This window comes from Corvus moneduloides, chromosome 5 (genome assembly GCF_009650955.1).
Source record: "Corvus moneduloides isolate bCorMon1 chromosome 5, bCorMon1.pri, whole genome shotgun sequence".
In the NCBI taxonomy this organism is placed as follows: Eukaryota; Metazoa; Chordata; class Aves; order Passeriformes; family Corvidae; genus Corvus; species Corvus moneduloides.
Genome location: NC_045480.1, coordinates 13,049,747 through 13,068,796, shown reverse-complemented (window position 1 = coordinate 13,068,796; position 19,050 = coordinate 13,049,747). Strand labels below are relative to the sequence as shown.

Sequence of the window (19,050 nt, the reverse complement as noted above, 5' to 3'; positions counted from 1 at the left end):
TTTTTATCTTACACTACAATTATAGTGTATGCAGTGCACACAGGAGAAAATCTGTTAGGCAGTGTCAGAATGCAACTGAAAATTAGCAGTAGTTTCTTGCAACAGCCACAAAACAAAGTCGTTTTTCTAATGAGCTAAGAGATGGAACTGAACCAAGCAACCTTCACCTGAGAAAAACACTTGATGTGGTCATGAAAAATCTTGCAAGAGACTATGAAAGTCTTTTTTCCTGTAACACAGCTTCTGTCTATTGCAGCCAGCATTATTCTTAAGTTACTGTTCATAGCCTTAGAATTTGGAGTCAGCAGTGTCACTACCCCTTAGAATTAAAATTACCCAGATCAGAATAAACACAGAGCTACAACTAGACTTCTCATTTAAGGTAACCTGCAGACTACAGGTACTGCCTTAGTTTACTCTCGGAACATACTAATTTCAGCTGTTTGTCTTAAATGCTTTCATTTCTGAAGTTCTGTGCAATACTGAAGCCCTGTAAAATGAAATGGAGCACAAGAAATAGATTCCACATCCTGGTTGTAGCAGCTTTTTCCTATGAAGCTGTAACATAGAATTATTAAAAATCCAGGAGTTTACATCAACCACCCCTACTTTCCATTGCAAAGTCTGGTGGTACGTTCTATGGCAGCATAAACTTTAATAGAATTTCTAGGTGAATTTTATTTCATATGGTCATTATGGTAAGGAGGAAGAAAAAAAAGTGCTAGGGGGCTTACTGGAAGCAGAGTACAGTCATAACCTCTATGATAATTCTACTAATACAAATACAATTGTACAACAGATGATGACATTTGCTATTAGCAACAGCTGAAAGGTCTTCTTGGCTCCTGATGTGGAGTTAAGGCAGGGAGAAAAAAAGAACTTCCCAATGCTTTTGCAAATAGGAATTTGATGAAGGACTGAAATTGAAAATTGGATTTCCCGAATTCTGAGTCTATGACAGTCCTTCCTTTTTGAGAGGAAAAAAACCAAACCAACAAACCAGACTGATGTTATATACTACTACATTTCCTGATAATATACTATTACAAATTTTGCTTTAAAATTATGATTATGAAAACAATTTTATACTTTTCCACATTACCTCTTCGGCACAGTATCACTCATTCAGAAAATTACTATACACTGAAAAACCAAACCAAACCAACCAACCAACCAACCACCCCCCACCCAAAAAAAACCCCACCAAAAGACAAATACTGAAAGAGTTTTTCCCATGCTTACAAAATATGGAGACAAAGTACAATCCATGCAATCTCCTGGGCTTCAGCTTTACAGTCAACACAACATTCATTAGATCATTTTTTTCCTCAAGTGTTACAAGGAAAGCCAATTAAACATCAAAAGACTCCTACTTGTCATGTCAAATTTACTACTTATTGGAACACTGTGCCTTATTCATCAAATACGTGTTGACTTGGAAATCATCATGAACCACATTCTTAACTAATTACAGCAACTGCTACAAAATACTGATTACTATTAAGAACAAGTAAGTTAAACTAAGTGCACTAATTATCATAGCCTCCACTTGCCAAGAAACGCCATTCTATCAAAAGCACACTACACAATTAAAAGTTAAAAATAAAGTGTTTATTCTGTCCTTAACCATTACTCCTTCACTGCTACCCAAGAGATAGGAAACGTAGTGCTGTAACAACCCCAGTCCTGCGCACTGCGCTGGCTTCTGCAAACTACACAGCTTTGTTGCAAAGAACGCCTGTCAAGAGAAGGCTGCTCACTGCTGTCCTATACGGAGGAACTCCACCGTGTTGGAAACATTATGTCCGACAGTGAACGCAGCACAAGATTCCTCTTAGCAAGATGTATATTATGTGGGCTGTTCTGCTTGTAGGGTAATACCAAAGGATGCCTGGGCTTCAACTTAGTGGTCAAAGTGATAACTTACTTTAAGTGCTACAACTTGCAGCTGTATATGTATTCTCTAACACTGTCTGTGTGGCTGAATGGATAGTTCACTTGCCTTAACTGAAATAAATTAATAAAATAGTTGAGAATCTATTTTCAGCATAGTTTCTAATCTGTGTCAACTACTGAGTCAAGGAATAATGCAGTCAGGTAATCTGGGGTTCATTTTTCTAAAGGAGCAAAAAACATCAAAGGTGGGTGTTTTAATCTGAATATTAAACATACGCGTATGAGCACAGACATTAAATTACATAATTTTGTTCAGATTCTTTAATTATTTCATTGTGGCAATATTAAAGATTCAAAAGAGCTGTTTAATCCACTTTTTAAAAATTTAAAATTATTTATACAGTAAACTCTTAGAACTTGGTGCCATTTTATTAACTTCACTGGAATAAAAAATGTCACCATAAACACTAAGTCAGCAAATAAAAACCTTCATGATCTAGCAACTGGGTAGCAAAATAAATCCTTTAAAAACTATCAAACGACGCTAAAAATAAAATTAGATATAAATTCATGTCTTAGACTGTGGTCAATTGAGGTCTAGACAAAACCCTATGTTTGTTCACTGCCTAGTCTCCAGTCTGCTCCAAGTTTGAAAAGGTAATTGAACTCAGTCTATAATTACTGGATTAGATACAGATGGGCTCTGTACATTTCAGGGGAGGAAAGAACTGTTTTGATTCATTTTATGATTGCCTGTAAGGTCAGACTTTTCAAAATGTACTTTCATCTGTTAAATAGTTTCTCAAAGTCCCAGGGGGACATCTCCAATAACTGATGTTTTAAGCAATTTGAGTCTATCAGATCCAGTCTTTGAATGTAATATGCTGTCCATTTTCTAGAATTATAAATGTGCATGTAGGTTAATTGCTACAACTCAGAGAGAGTTTCAAAACTACATTTTTTCAGAAAATTGCTAGTTTTACCCAACAACTGTCATGCATAAATATTTTAAATTATTTTGGTTTAGGATATAGCATATCTTTGGAAATACAAATAAGTAACACAAATTAGAAATGTCCTTACTCATAATGCCTTCCCATTTGGGGAATGCTCTCTTAGGACCCAAGTGAATAATATTTGAATAGTCTCAACTAAATCAGTTAATTTCTTGCAAAGTAGAAAAAAAAATATATCTTAATAAAAAATCCTAAAGAACACTTCAGAAGACTTATTTTTTCATAATCTCTTATTTGAGCCCTCATCCTCACTCTCACTCAAGATAAAATGTGGAACAAACAATGAGCAAGCATTAAACTTTCACTCTGTTAAGAATTTTTTGCAGAGTATTTTCTTCAATTAAATCAACCATAACTCCACTGCCTGTTTCAGTACAGCCAGGATTTCATCTTGCATTTTTCAATGTCTTGCTTAGTTAACAGTTCAAATGCTCTGCAAAGGGAATCTAGCTCTGCTCTCAGTTAGGGATTCTGAGAGCTACCGTAATAGTAATTTAAAGCAGAAAACACACCATGCAATCAGAAGGCAATATAATAGTTCAGTTCATAGTCTTAGAAGATAGAAAACTTAATTCCAAACAACTTAATATTCAACTTACTATTTCAGTTTCTTTGTATTACAACAATCCTCTTGCTTATAAAATTCCAATAGGAAAGTATTTTTTTGTTAAAACATACATTTGTGTTTAATCAACAACAACATCTCATTGGCAAAAGTCTCAGTCAAACAAGTTATCTTTGTAGGATCTATATCTAGATATCTATAGAGTTGTTCTGCCAGAGCCTTAGTATTCAAGCACCGGTAATAAGGATAATTGGAACTATGTTAATATAATCTCCCTCTGTCTCCAAGTGGGCTAATGAAAAAGCATGTTATCTCATGTAATTTCCATGATTAATATTTTATTCATATTATTTCAAAGTCCTCCACAAAAGGGACAAAACCTGAAGGCAGAACCAACCACCACAAAGCCCCAGCAGAAAGACACATTCATTATTTGTATGCCTGCTCAGACAGAAGATCCTGCCCATCATCATCAGGCTGCGCGGAATTCCCACCACAACTTACAAGTCTCACCAAAAGAAGGAACTTCTGCTGCTGCATTTTAGGAACTGATTGATACAAATCAGTTTGTTCAAAACAGTTAAGTCCATAAAATGCCTGCAAGCAGACTATGGGTTTCTGAAACAGTAGCTCTTTTTTAAATGTAAGAGCATCAGTAGCAACCATGTATAAGCAAATAAAAGTGGTCTTTGAAACAAGCACGCAATTTTACTCAAAAGATAAAAATCCATTAATATTTGCATTATCTTCCTCCCCCAGATCTCTAATGGATGCTTTTAAACGTATTTCTTTAAAATTGAAATAACACTCGTATATAGAATTTGCATGAGGTTCATAAGCTTAGTTCAGTAAAGTCTCAATCTTTACTTAAGAGCTATATAGAAAAGGTTTCTCCTTCATTGTAAGCAACAAAAAAAGTTTCCTTCAAAAAATACACATGCCTTATTCTCCCTACAAAATAAAACTACAGGAAGTACTTCAAGTGTATTGTGGGAACCCACAAACAATTCCTCAAACTACTGTAATTTTTTAGACAATAAATTGTGAAGAAATGGTCAAGTAGCGAAACAGCCAGACCATAGCACCACACATTCTGTATGCTGTAACATGGCAGAAAATAAATGCAATATAAGAAGTTACACTAGGTCACATCTTAGACCAACTGATTAGCTCTTTGATATTTTTTCCTTCTCCTTCACATTTGCACTATCTGTAATAAGTATTTTCCTGTATTTGCTGTACAGTCCTTTACATGATATTCAAACCCGTAAGAAACGGTCTCTGAGCTCTCATAAATATTTCCCATCTATACTTTAATGGATTCCACAATAAGCTAAAAATTTTGAGAACCGAAAACAACATCATCAAGAAAAATAAAGTGTATTCTTACAAGCTAGTCTCACTCACATTATGTTGTATCATTGTGTCTTTACACAATCTTTAAAGAAAAAATATAGATATCCAATTCATGTCTATTAAACTGAGTCAATATGCAGACTACAGCAATGTGGCACTATTTAATCAACAATCACCTCACACTGGTTAGTTATCCCTTCAGTCCTAAAAAAAAAAAAAAAAAAAAGAAAATACATAATTTAACGATATTTGTACATCATTCAAGCCCTCAAATCTGTGAGGAAGAAATCTGACAATTAAAAAAAAAAAAAAAACAAACATTAAAAGTGGTTGCTTACTTCACAGCAACAAACTTCTGGGGTAGATTAAACACCCTGTGAAGTCTAACACAGGTATTTTATTTTAGAAATACTCTAGCATGATTTGTTTCCTATAAGTTAATTTATTATTAAAAATGAAGAGAGAACATTCATACATTTTCATAGTCTGAGATCAGACTGATCACAGTCACAGGTCACTGAAGCAGTAGTCTGGGATCTGGAAAACCAGTACCCAATTCCTTGCTTTGGTACGAAGCAGTGTCCCGTATGTAAAAAGGAATTCCAGAGCCATCTCTATGCATTTACCACTGCATCACCTGATGAGTACCGTATGTATTTTGAAATACATGCACTTGACTTAAGAGATTTCAAGTGATGCAGAATCTATCCAATCAAGGATCAGCTGAATCATACCTCAAATAATGTGTACTACTTGCAGCACTGTATCTTATTTTGCTTCTTCATAGGATCCATGAAGAAATCAAAAACTTTTTTTCTTGTGATCATGTGTCGTAACTAACAAGGTTAAAGGATTTCTCACTACAAGGTATATTTTTCAGACTTTAGATCATTTTTGTAGCTCTATTAAAACAAAACAAAACAAAACAAAACCAAACCCAACAAAGCAACATCCCACCACTACCACACTTCTGAAAAAGGTTGACATCAGCACTGGACACAACATTTTCTCATTTTAATTGTGCTATACACTTTCCCTTTAATTGATAATTTCATCTATGTTTCATTAAACTTACATCTTATAAAAAGTTAAGTTCCATTAATTTTGGTATTGGCTTCTATGCGCAATATTTACTAGGAGCCAAAAAGGCCAAATTATGCCCTACCACACCCACAACCAGAACCAATAAATGCCATGCTTACACACGCAAAGCTAATACCATGCCCAAGAATCTTTACATATATGAAATATTTTTTCTATATAGTTGAATGAGGAATGCCTCAATTTAAGCCTACACAAAGGAACACTTTCCCTTGAATCTCACAGCAGAAACTACAGCTGGCATCACACTGTCCAGCTGAACAAACCCAAAGAAAATAAGATATAACAAAGACAACTGAAGAAAGCAGAATTTTAAATTAATCAAAAATTTGTAGCTGTCACTGGAAAACTACTATGCAACAAGGTTCTGAAAGAAGAACATCCCAAGAACACACACATCTGTTTAATATTACAAGCCAACTGTCAACATCCTAAGTGAAGTTTTAATTTAATACTTTTTCTTTCTTGATGTTTTACCTTTAGTCAATGCCTTGTGAGAGTATCAGCTTTCTATAAGAAACTGTTAAATATAAAGAAATGTTATTGTAGCATGTTTATAAAATCATAGTTCGAGAACTTTTTATTTTTGTAAGGCCTGACCACAACTTAATTATCTGCAGGACATTCCAAGCTCACAACTGCAAGCTCCAGTTCCCAAGCAATTTTAAACAGTATCTACTGTACAGGACATACAGCACTGCAAATACCACATCATGGCAGTGTTTCAAGAAGTCACCATTAGAGCCTTTAGACATGGTTTTTATTTCCAAAAAATATGTTTCTCTACTAATCATTAAATGGTTTTCATCACCACTACATGTTTGTCTCTCATGCCTGTTTGCTATCAGTGTTTATTTTAATGTAAGTGAACTAGTCATAAAAAAGGCAGATACAATGTCTGATGTGCCGTATGTTACACATAAAGTGTCCTAAGAGTAAGCAGTATGTTCTTCTACAGCTCACGCAATGTTTTCCTTCTTTTCCAGGAAAGAACTAGAGTAAAAGCAGGAAAAAAACCCCCAAACTTGTTAAATTGGAGATAGGGGAAAAGTGAGACCATTAGCTCAGCCAAAAAGTCTCAAAGGAAGACTGGAAATTTTTAAGAGAGAGCAATCTCAAAAGTCCTGGGAATTCAAATTTGTTTTTAAAAACATCCAAATGACCTGAAAATAGTCAAGGAAAAAATATCCATCATGCAATTACATCTGGATTTTACACATCAGTCTGAAAACCAGCAGATGACACAACACTTTCATAACAACTCAGAATTCCAAGAATCTGTTTTCCTCCCCAAAATGCCACACACCTTGGTTTCAACCCATTACTGATAAACTCCTCTGTTTTCCTACCCTTTTCTGGAGGCCGATGACTCAGGCTGCTCTGCACTCAGGCATGCTGCTGCCATAGAGCCAGTGAGGAGTCCCAGCACACTCATGGTGGGTTCCCGTACATCCTGATGCTCCCTTCTCACCTCTTCTTTCGCCTGACACATCTCAGGTGTGCATTTCATTCCAGGAATTCCCACAAGCCCAGCAGCAAGATTATTACTGGTCTTCTGCATATAGTGAGATTTTGTTTTCATCTCAACTCAACTGGAGGCCTTAGGTTTTTTTACCATAAGAAAAATAAAAAATTCACTGAAAGACCATATCAAAATTCTAGTTAGAATATCAGATTAATACTCCAAATTAGAGGTCAAATAAATTTAGGAGTAAAACCAAGACCCCTTCTCTTATTTTCAACCATTAACCAACATAACATTTGAGAGCTTATGGATATCCCCACAGAATGTCCACCAACATTCACCTGAAGCCCACTTCACACTTCCTATCCAGCTGAAAAACTGGAGAGGTGGGAAACACCAGTCAGTTGTGAAATATTCAATTTAGAATCAGTAAGTTTACATCCATATTCAAAACTGTTTAAAAGTCCACAAAAAACAAAAGGAAATACCCAGTGGGAAATGACAAGCAATCCATTAATAGTGGAAATCAAAGACTGAAAGGAAGCTGGATTACATTTAATTGTATCTGTTTTTTGTTTTGTTTTTCAAATGCTGGACAATACCTACAAAAATGGAATAGATGCAAATTCGAGTCAATGCAGCATATGCATTTTTCTACAGGTCTCACCAGCCTCCATCAAAAGGGAAGGCAGAGTCAGAATGAAAGGGTAAAAAGGGACAACAAACACCTGATCACTATAAAATGTAATTTTTTGCCAGACAGAAAGTTTTGACACACCACCCTGAAGTCAGGAAACTCACATTTTCAAGAAAGTATCCATCATTTAACATTCTATGCAATTATACCACAGTGTAATATTTTCAACACTAAAGAACATTTTCCTCAAATTGCTGGAAATGATTCATACCTCCAATTTTCACCCTTTAATTGTTCTCACTGCTGAAGCTATCATGCCAGGTTTTAATATCTGCCAGTCTGAAAAATATTTTCGAGTATAGTGGACTGAAGTTTCAAAGACAGAGCATATAATTACATAATCTTTCACTGAAAAATTGTATCCTTTCGTCTATGGTGAAACACACAAAAACTTAATCGACTCATTACCAAAAAATCACAAGCTATTAACTCAGCATTACAGCAGTAACTAAACCTGATGACCAAAATGAGTTTCAATTAGCAAAAACACAAGTGTACTACTCATTGAAAGCAATGATATGCAACCAATTTTTGTGAGAAGTTGCAAAACCCTTATGTTTTGAAATAGCTGTTCCCTGAGATTAGAATTAAACTTTTTTTTGGTGAAGCACAATTTGCATCCTAAATAACAGTATCTCCCCATTTTATTAATATTTCAATACACTTCAGAGTTCAAACCAATTAACATATGTGATGACTGAGAAATTCTGTTTGATAATTGTCACAGAGGAGAAAACTCCTCAGCCCAGTCTTGATTTAGTGGAAGATAACAAAAGAAGTTACTTTTCCAACATCCAAGAACATCCCTCTCTACCTAACTGAAGAAGCAGGATACACCATGCACACAGAAAGAGAACTGCAGGATGCTGGGAAGACTCACACCTCAGACCTTCTCTAGGTTGCTATCCACCAAACTTGTTCTATTTTCAAAAAAGTAGAGGAGGAGAATAATCAGACACCTTAAAGTTACCAACTTCCAGGAAAATTAGCTTTATTTTGGCCTCACTATTAATATCTGGAAAAATAAACCCCAACAGTTACATCTCTTAACAAACCACACTGATACTCTTTTCAGTCTGCTTATTTTTATGTTCATTTCTGTCCCAAACAAGAGATTATATTTCAAAATACATAAATATAGAGCCCAAAGCTTGTAGCAATGGCAGTGTATCAAAGTACTCAAAATAGTAAGCTGTTGTTGCTCCAAAATCTTTGATAAAGAACTCAGAGAAACAGCAAAAAGCATAAATGCATAAATTAACTCACTAACCTGAAAATATCAACTTCCAGCTTTGTTCTCCCTTCTTCTATTTCCCTTCCTTTCTTTCCTATTTAGATGAACTATATCATAGCCTCATACCATTTCCTGATATTCATTCTTTTTCTTTTTTTTACTCTTATTTCTATCTCTAATGCTAGACTGTCTCTTCTCCAACCCATATCATTCAATTTTCTTCCAGCTATGCCTGCTCACTTTCTATTGTCTATCTTTTCCACTGTATCCCTCCAGCTTTTCAGACACCTCAAGGCCCACCACCTTGCCCCAGCTCATCTCCCTCACTCAGAGGTCATGCTAATATAAACTATGTTTAAGAATGATACCTATGATAAACCTCTGTTTTCTTCCACATGCACTACAAACTTCCACAAATGTTATCCTTATTTGTGGCAGGATCACAAAGCAAGAACTTGCAAAAGGTGTCAGCTTAATGGAACACCACAGTCAGGAAAGAGTTCATAGTTACCAGCTGCAGGATATAACAATTCCTCCAGCTCCAAGCCAGGAAAGAGCCTCCCACAACCAGCCTGGAAGGAGGTGAGGTGAGGACGAAGACAACATCCTCAAAATGGGAACTGCAGTGTTAGATACTTTTGGACTCCTTAGCACCACATGAGGTCCAGTTAGTCAAAACAAAATTAACAGGCAACTAAGGAAAGTTGTCTCCCAAGCCAACTTTCAATCCTGCTGTTCTGTTAAACTCAGAAAATAATTCCCATGGAGTTGAGAATGCAGTTTAAAACAAACAAACAAAGCAGGGGGAAACAATGACAGACATTTGCACAGACATTTCCCAAAATGCAGGAGTTTGTAACTTTTCCCCAAGGCCAACCAATATCCTCCCCACTGCTTCTGAAGTGATTTTTGCTAAAACCAGAAGTATCACATGGGGAACATTAGTGATTTGGCATTTAGTCCTAATGTACTGAACAAGGTCATCATTTCATTATTCTCCAAAAGTTTGTTGGTTTTTTTTTTTCCTAAATCTATACTCTGCTATTTCCTTAACCAGCTTTTTACATGTTTCTCATCTACTAATCAAAATTATCTTCTTTCCCTTCCATCTCTCAGACTAAACTTTTCTAACAAGGATGAAGAAAATGAGAAGTAAAACCAATAAATGCTCATAATAAAAAACTAATATTGACTGTAATTTGCATAGGGGAAGAGATAAATCTGAGATATTAGACAGCAGTACACTGTAACTCTCTATTTGATAAAGTACAATTTAAGTACAATTATATTTTCTGCCTACAACATGGGGGAGGGAAACCCATGTGCATGTAAATGACAAAATGCAGCATCATAAGTGAACTTTGGGGGAAAGAGTGACTGTTCGTAACTGTTCATGGGAGAAGTCAGAATTAATCCTAATGACCTCAGCAATGGGCTCAATTGAATAGAACTTACCTCTCATTAAAAGTTAAGAAGTGAACTGAAATACTACTCACTGTCCAAAATTTGGCACACTCATTCACATCTAATAAAGACTCTAACTGGCTACACCACAAGCAGGATATATTTCCCCTGCATTCAAATATTCTCTCATGGGAGTTATTCTTATGTAATCGGTAGAGCCAAAAAATTGTATTAAATAACTTTATTAAATCAGGTTATAATTTTTTAGTTGGAGTATAAAACCAAACCATTAAAGCACACAATTTTAGCCATTTTCCTCATAGCACTGGTAAGTATCAACTATTCAATTACAACAGAAGCAGTTCACTACATGACCATGCAGTCTTTGATGCTCTGCCTGTGTTCTGCCACAGACTTTAATGGTACCACCCTTGGATATGGAACTTTTAAGGATTAAGGCCCTTTCAGTTCTGTCTTAGACCTGGCAAATACATGTCCCATTCCATAAAAGTTAATACAGCAAACTGACAATTTCATTATTTTGGATATTATTCAGTCTTTCAAAAAGCTCGTATATAACCCGACTCGTTCTGGAGTCACCAAACTGAACTTCACCCAGAACCAGCATCATAATAATTATCGTACATGCCAATAAAACATTTAATATTGGGCATTTTTATTTTTCTGTACCTTTTACTTTTAGAACAGGGATAGTCTTACTCCCAGCACCAGCACATTGGTACCTGCCAATCACTGAAGTTGTGATACATCTGAAACCAGTAGGCAGTGGAAAAGCCTGTGGACCCCCCAGTCTGCAAGTCAACTCTTTTCTTACCATATTAGAATTGTATTAAGCATGAGGAATCCTCTGTTTGAAATCCTCTGATTTCATCAACTAATATTTTTCAAACTTTTTATTTGTAAACACCTAAAAACTTTCCAGTGAGGGTCTTTTCTTTCTTCTCTTTCTCTATTAGCACTGTGTACAGTACACAATTTCAGTAGCTGAGTTCTTTTTCTTAGTACCTTTTCAAACAATCCTGAATACTCTGAAAGGGATCAGAAAGTATGTATGTTTAAAAACACCTCGTTTTAGTTGTGCTATGTCAACAATTACATCATGGTATTCAAGGTGATCCTCTATAGTCAGTTTGGGCATTCCCCATGCCTTTTTCAGGCCTTACTTAATGCAGTGACAGTGGCAATGAATAAGCTATAACACCACAAATAAACACTCCAATCCTTTTTCTCTCCTAAGGGAATGCTCTAAATACCACACTGTACAAAGATGTGCAGGAATATCTCAAATCTGGCACCAAAGACAAAACACCAGCTCTCCATCTCTTCTAATAGCACTGCTATTTTAAATTATCCTATAGGCTGCATTCCAAACAATGAAATAAGCTGGACTTTCACAGGTACACATGAAAAGCTGTTTTACATAGAGTATGTAAAATTAAAAAAGAAAATAAAATTATAAGGTCACCACTACCCTATGTGTAGCCAAAGCAATGTACTACAAAAGTCAGGTGGCCTTGTAATTAAAAGGTTTGCTTAAAATTTATATGCAATGTCATTTGTTCTGGCTTTCACAAGAACTAGTTTTGGAGACAAGTTTTATGTGGGGATTTTTCCTCCTCATTACACATTTGTACAGAGCAGCTGAAGATATTTTTTGTGTGAATATTGGCCTATTGTACCAATTTTTTTTTGAAGAATCAGTTAATCATCCTACAGAATCCATATGCAGAATTTATATGAATAACAGATGTTGCAGCCTCATGAATCTGGCAACCTTACATGTTCAACAGCTTCAAACATGGACATTTGATCATTCTGAAATTTTGCATTTAAAGACTCAGAAACATTTAACCTTCAAATTTTCCTTTCTTAAGGATATGTCTTCAGATATGCCTGATACTGTTTTTGAATAATTCATGCTCCAAGTCTTCATTTTTTAGCTTTTCACAAAACCTTAAAGAAGAGTATCTCCCAAAGCAAAAGAGCATTTTATTCATGACTGCAATTAAATCCACCATGAAATTCTGCTTGACCCAATAATTTTATATTTATTTCTGTTAATAGGCTATATCAGCCTTGATTCCATTTCTCCAACACATATTGAACAGCCAGCAATCATAAAAAGTTCTTGTTCCTTCAATACTTTCAAATATCTAAGAAGTATATTTGACAGACGATATTCCCAATTGCTCACACTTGCCATAAAAAAGTAAAAGGGAAGGCTTAAAGAGTCAGATTTCCTAATACTGTCCTAAAACAGAAGCTCAAATGCCAAAACTTACAATCTTCTAAAACATCCAAAACAACAGATTTAAGGCACTGTAAAGCTCTGAACCAGTGTCACATAAACTAGAGCTCTGAATTGCTTGTGTTTGTCACTGAGCACTAATTACAAGTCCATTTTTTCACTTGAATACTTTTGCTCTAATCCTTAAAATTCTTCAATCATTTAGCTTAATCCCAAACCTGACACCATACCAAGGAACAAATGTATTGGATTTGTGTGGCAAGGTTTTTTTTTGTCCAACAGAGCCAATGCCAGCTGGCTCCAGGACAGACCTGCCACTGGCCAAGGGCGAGCTCAGCAGCAACAGTGGTTGTGCCTCTGGGATAACAGAGTTAAGAAGGGGGTGAAAAAGTGTTACTGCACAGCAGTAATTGCAGCAGGAGAGAGGAGTGAGAATATGTGAGAGGATCAGCCCTGCAGACACCAAGGTCAGTGCAGGAGGAGGGGCAGAAGGTGCTCCCACAGGCAGCTGGGACTCCAAGGGAAGTTTGCACAGTCTCCTGGCAGGACCTGTGGAGACAGAAGCCCACACTGGAGCAGTTTGGCTGGCAGGATCTCATGACAAACTAACACTGGAGCAGTTCATGGAGGAGTGTCTCCTATGGAAGGGACCCCACTCTGGATCAGGGGAACAGTGTGAGGAGTCCTCCCCTGCGGAGGAAGGAGAAGCGGGGAGACAAACACGTGAGGACCACAGCCTCCACTACCTGTTCCCCTGTGCCGCTGGTGGGGAGGAGGTAGAGAACTGGGAGTGAAGTTCAGCCTGGGAAGATGGGACGAGTGGGGGAAAAACGTTCCTAAGATTTTGGTTTATTTCTCATTATCCTACTCTGATTTGATCGGCAATAAATTAATTTTCCCCAATTCAAGTAGGTTTTGCCCATGACCCCATTGCTGAGAGATCTCTCCCTGTCCTTATCTTGACCCATCAGCCTTTCCCTCTATTTTCTCTCCCCTACTCAGACAAGGAGGACAGTAATAGAGCAGTTTTGGTGGGCATGTGGCATCCAGTCAGGATCAAACTGCTACAGCTACATAAGCCTCTGTAACATATGAAGAAATGCAAACTTTAAAATCCCTGTATACTGCACTTTAAATAGCCACGTCACTGTAAAGTCTAAGAGGGAAGAAAATGTTTTGTTTTCATTCACTAAAAAGCACTGACATACACATAATGGATTCTACATCTTTTATAAATTGCAATTAATGGAAAGTCTGTCACTGTTACTGTAACTTTCCTGTAGGAAATCCCTCAACAATCATTTCTCACCTGGTCCTAGTCAATATGCAACTGGTGAAGAGATGCAGAGATGCCAAAATATTCACCATGAAAAAGCATAAGTCACATTACATATCAGACAACCCAATGGTTGTACAATGCAGCTGACAGACCAAAAAAAATCCCAAACCAAATAAACAGTGATGGGTCAATGCCAGGGCAAAGAAAATCCTTTCAACAGTTCAGAGCCATAACATTCATCTTCAATTTATATGAATGGAACAGTTTTATCCCAGTTTAATAACATCACCAACAACACCAGTCTCTGCAACTAGCATTACCATGGTTATAGATGACCTCATAACACTAAGTTGTGTTAACAACTTAGTCTCAAATACAAGAACCTTCATCAACTCCCCTGAGACTGCAGCAACACAGTATACCTGAGCATAAAACAGCCAGCTTCAAAAAACCCACAAATTAATACAGATTGTTGAAATATTTTCTTGTGATTAACACAAAACACCAAGCACATCTCTAAACCAGCTATCCCACACAATATAGATTCAAGTCAAAACTCTTATATTCTATTCTCTGTGCCTCGTTCAATCCACCTAAAAAAATCATGTTAAGTTTGAGAATGTAAAACAGGAATTTATAACTTTATCTCCCCTGTGCAATGAACCTTTACCATAAATACAGAATCTGCGTAGGATTGCTTGTTACAAGTTTGTCAGCTTCTTCTCCAAACACTAAGCACCTTCAATCTTCCCTCTTAAACATCACTTAGAGACTGTATACAAAGAAGTCAAACCCCAAAAAGGTTTCCACGGTCCTCGGATCCTACAGCAAAACTCATAGTCCTTCAGGGGCAGAAAGCAGAAAGAGAACATACAATGTATGATAGTTACATCGCTTAATACTGTTCAGCAAAGTGCTCAAACACATTAATTATGTGATACAAAACCTCTGTGGGATGGGCTAGAGATATCTCTGATCCTACAGCGGAGCACCTGCCCAGTCCCACACTCCAGTTGTGTGGCAGCTGTGAGCAACTGTGAAGCAGCTGCTTCTGGAGCTTGGAGCACAAGCAGCACCACCAGCACAGCCCTACCTGCAAGATGCTATGCAAACCCACCCAGAATATAATGTTGAAAGGAGTAGTTCTCTGTGTAGACTATTATTTCAGTATTTCCATATTTGCATGTCAGATGGAGAACTTGTACTAAGGACTATGGGCTTCTTTAGATTGGAGAAAAGGGGGCTGCGGGGGCAACCTCACTGCTCTAAACTTTCCTGAGGAGAGGACATGAAGAAGGAAGTGTCAATGTTTTCCCTCTGATATCCAGGGGCAGGATGACTGGGAATGGTTCAAAGCCATGCCAGGGGAGGCTTACACTGGACATTAGGAAGCATTTCATAATGAGCAGGTGGTCAAACGCCAGAAGAGGCTTCCCAGAGAGGTGGTTGATGCCCCAAGCCTGTCAGTGTTCAAGAGGCATTTGGACGATGCTCTTAAATAACTTGCTTTTAACTCTCCTCAGCCCTGAAGGGGTCAGGCAGCTGGAACAGATGATGGCTGTAGGTCCCTTCCAACTGAACTATTCTGCAACCAAGTAAAGCATAAAGAAGGTGGTGGCTAAGTGTAGCTTATTCAGGGTCTTCACTGTTATCCTACACAGATTCTGACCAGTGTCTTTCATTACAAGTTTTATGGCAAACACCAGTTAACCATTTGATACCTTCCTCAGATTAAAAAATAAACAAAAAACCTGTACATTAACAAGAATTCACTAGCTTTTGGAGAGCTTTTAGAAAAGCAATACATTAAAGAATTAATGCATATGTCAAAGATTACATTTCCCTGCCAAGGTGCATAGTCTTGGCTGAAGCAGTTAAACTTTTAATCGAAAGCCTACAATAAAGTATTTGAAAGAGGGTCTGACACATACATAATCAGACTGAACTGCATTTGGCTGAAACAAACAGTTAAAATCATCGTTTTATTTTACTATAAAGCTTATTCTTCTAGCTGCAGTTTCAATGTTTTATTCACACATTAAAATGACATTCTGTGGTCTGGTGGGTTGTTGGCTCACTGTTGCAAAGGTACAGGAGCTATGGAGCAAGGCCAGTGCATCTCGTTCCTTCTCACTGATCCGCTGTCAACAGCTACCATGTGTTCACACAAGCTTCAACAACACATTTCAGCTTTTGCTTCTTCTACAAAGTAGTTGTTTATATAAGTACCATTATTTAAAACCACTGTCCCCCTCAGATGGTTCAGCTCATCCACACCGGCATTAGCTGTTTACTTCACCTGACATTCTTACAAATTAAACAAGACACTTTCCTCCACACCTTTGTCCTTCTTTCTGTTGTCTGGACAGTGAGGAAACTCAGAAAGGGTGAAGAGTTCAGACAGAAAACTAGGATCGTCAGAAAATATCAGGTGTGAACAGGGAGAAGCCAAAGAACTAGGGCAGGAAGAGAAGTACATGGCTATAGCACACCATCACTGCACAGGATTACAGCGGGGCAAGGAGAAGATGGAAGTGAGGGTAGGCTTGAGTATGCACAGAACTTTAAAAAAGAAAATCAAACTTGGGAGGAAGCAAAAGAGCCCTGGCAGTAGGAAGGTAAGGGGGAGCAGAGACTAGGAGGGAGGAAGAAGTTGGCATGAACCTAGTCTCAGACTGTAAATTATTTGAAATACAGACATGGAAACTGAGAAGGAGGAATCAAAGCGCAGACAGAGATAATACCGGAGGCAATGGGTCAAAAAACTTGATCAGAGGGAAGAAACAAATCTGTGGCTATAAGAGTACCTAGAATGGAACCTAAGACCCTCAGATTTCCTTGTGCTTTCTCTGCTGCTACAAACGACTTGTGCATTCCTCATTTAATCCCAAACTTGCATATCCATTCTCTAAGTCTGTCTCCTCAGAGTACCTCTTAGTTTTTCAAAATACAGTCCAGTGCCTTATTAAAGATATCTTATTCAAACCCTGCCTTTGACTAAGGATGGAGGAAAACAATCTGCAAAAAAATTGTTTTTAAAGAACGACTATGGACTGAGGACTGTTGTTAATGCCCATCAGCTTTCACCTCTGTAATTCCTTAACTTTTCAGTGCTTGTCTTTTCAAGTCCTAAAACGTTCCGATTACCTTTGTACATGTAATCTGACTAGGGCTGGCGCTTTACTGCCACAACGTGTGACAGGGGAAGCAACCAAGCCAAAGGCAGCATACAGGGAGCAGCGTTACGAACGCTGACGAACGCATGTGCTACGGCAGCGTTCTGTTACGTGGCAGCCGGCAGGAGGAAACACCCGTGCACAGGCAGGCACGGGCCGCAGGGGCGGCGGATCCGCACAGACACAACGACGGCCCTGGCAGGAGGGGCCGCGGCCCGCAGAGCCTCCCGGGAGAACCCGCGCCGCGGGGAACGCGGGCGACAGGCGGGCTCGGAGCCGGCCCCAGCCGCCACGGCAGCGCCAGGCCCCGGCTCTCACGCCGCGCTCCCAGCCCACACCCGTGTGGGAAAGCGCTCTCTGCGGGCGACTCCGGGGCCCGCTCGCTCTCCCCGGGGAGCGCTGGACGCTCCGAGGCGGCGGTGAGGGGCGGGCTGCCCGCCCGGGCGGAGCCGCTGCCGGCGGCCCCGGCTGCCCCCCGCCCTCCCCGCCGGGGCCGCACTCACCACCTCCCGCGCTCGGCTGGTGAAGTCGCTCTTGGAGCGGGCGGCGCCCCGCTTGAGCAGCTCGTCCCTGGGGCTGTCCCCCGCCGCCGCCACCCCCAGCGCCTTGTTGCGGGTCTTCACGGTCTTCACGCTGGCCTTGAAGAGCAGGGTGATGTCCACCGCCATGGCGGCCGCCGGTGCCGCCGCGCGCCCTTCCCCGCGCAACGCGGCCCCGCGCGGCGCGTTCCGCCTGCGCGGCGGGGCGGGAGGGGGCGGGGAGGCCGCGGGGCGGCGCGGAGCGGAGCGTGCCCGCGCCAGGGATAAGGGCGCCCTGCGGAGGGAACCGCTGGGATGGGGTGGGAGCCGTGTCCCGGCAGAGCCTGCACGTGTAGCCAGCGCTACGGAAACGCTGTACGGAAAATGGAACATACATGGTGTAACGACCCCCCGGTAGGGCGTCCTGCCGGGTGCTGTTGCAAGGCAGGTTAATTAGAGTTTATTAATAGATATGAACCAGGTCTGCACTGCGATCTGGGGTAGGCGCTGGTGTGAGGCTCCCCTAGGAAATGTCCACACGTGTGATCAGGCGCTGATCTCTTCTCCGTGGTGACAGGGACAGGACCCCAGGGCATGGCCTGGAGTTCTGTCAGGGGAGGTTTAGGTTGAATATTACAAAAAGGTTCTTCACCCACAGGGTGGTTGGGCACTGGAACAGGCTCCCCAGGGAAGTGGTCACAGCACCAAGCCTGACAGAGTTCAAGAAGGTTTGGACACTGCTCTCAGCACGTGGTGTGACTCTTGTGAGTGTCCTGTGCAGGACCAGGAATTGGACCCGATGATCCTCGTGGGTCCCTTCCAACACAGAATATTCTGTGTTTCTGTGATTCTGTGTATGTACCATGATCACATATGCCTGACCTGTGTAGGTGGAGCAACCTTGTTACACCTGGAGCATGCAGTGATGGTTTTTTCTCCAGAAGAGAAAGCTGACCTCCTAGGTCCCCCGATCTGCTGCAATCCTGCACTGGGACAGTGTCACATCAGTACCTGCAAGATGTATCACAAGGTTTGTAATCTGGTTCCAAAATAAGCTTTGTGAAATAACCTTTG

General features: G+C 39.5%; 1 protein-coding gene across 2 annotated transcripts in view; it reads right to left on the bottom strand.

Annotated features, from left to right (window-relative positions):
- The window catches only part of STX18 (syntaxin 18), a 62,800-nt gene extending 44,620 nt beyond the window's left edge, over positions 1-18,180 (bottom strand). The window contains exon 1 of one of the 2 annotated variants that reach the window (XM_032110524.1): positions 17,962-18,180. In XM_032110524.1, coding sequence (XP_031966415.1) covers positions 17,962-18,126 — 165 coding nt within the window. In that variant the 5' untranslated portion in view covers positions 18,127-18,180. The remainder of the gene's footprint in view (positions 1-17,961) is intronic. The other variant, XM_032110525.1, reaches the window with a different exon arrangement.
- Between the last annotated feature and the right edge of the window lie 870 nt (positions 18,181-19,050).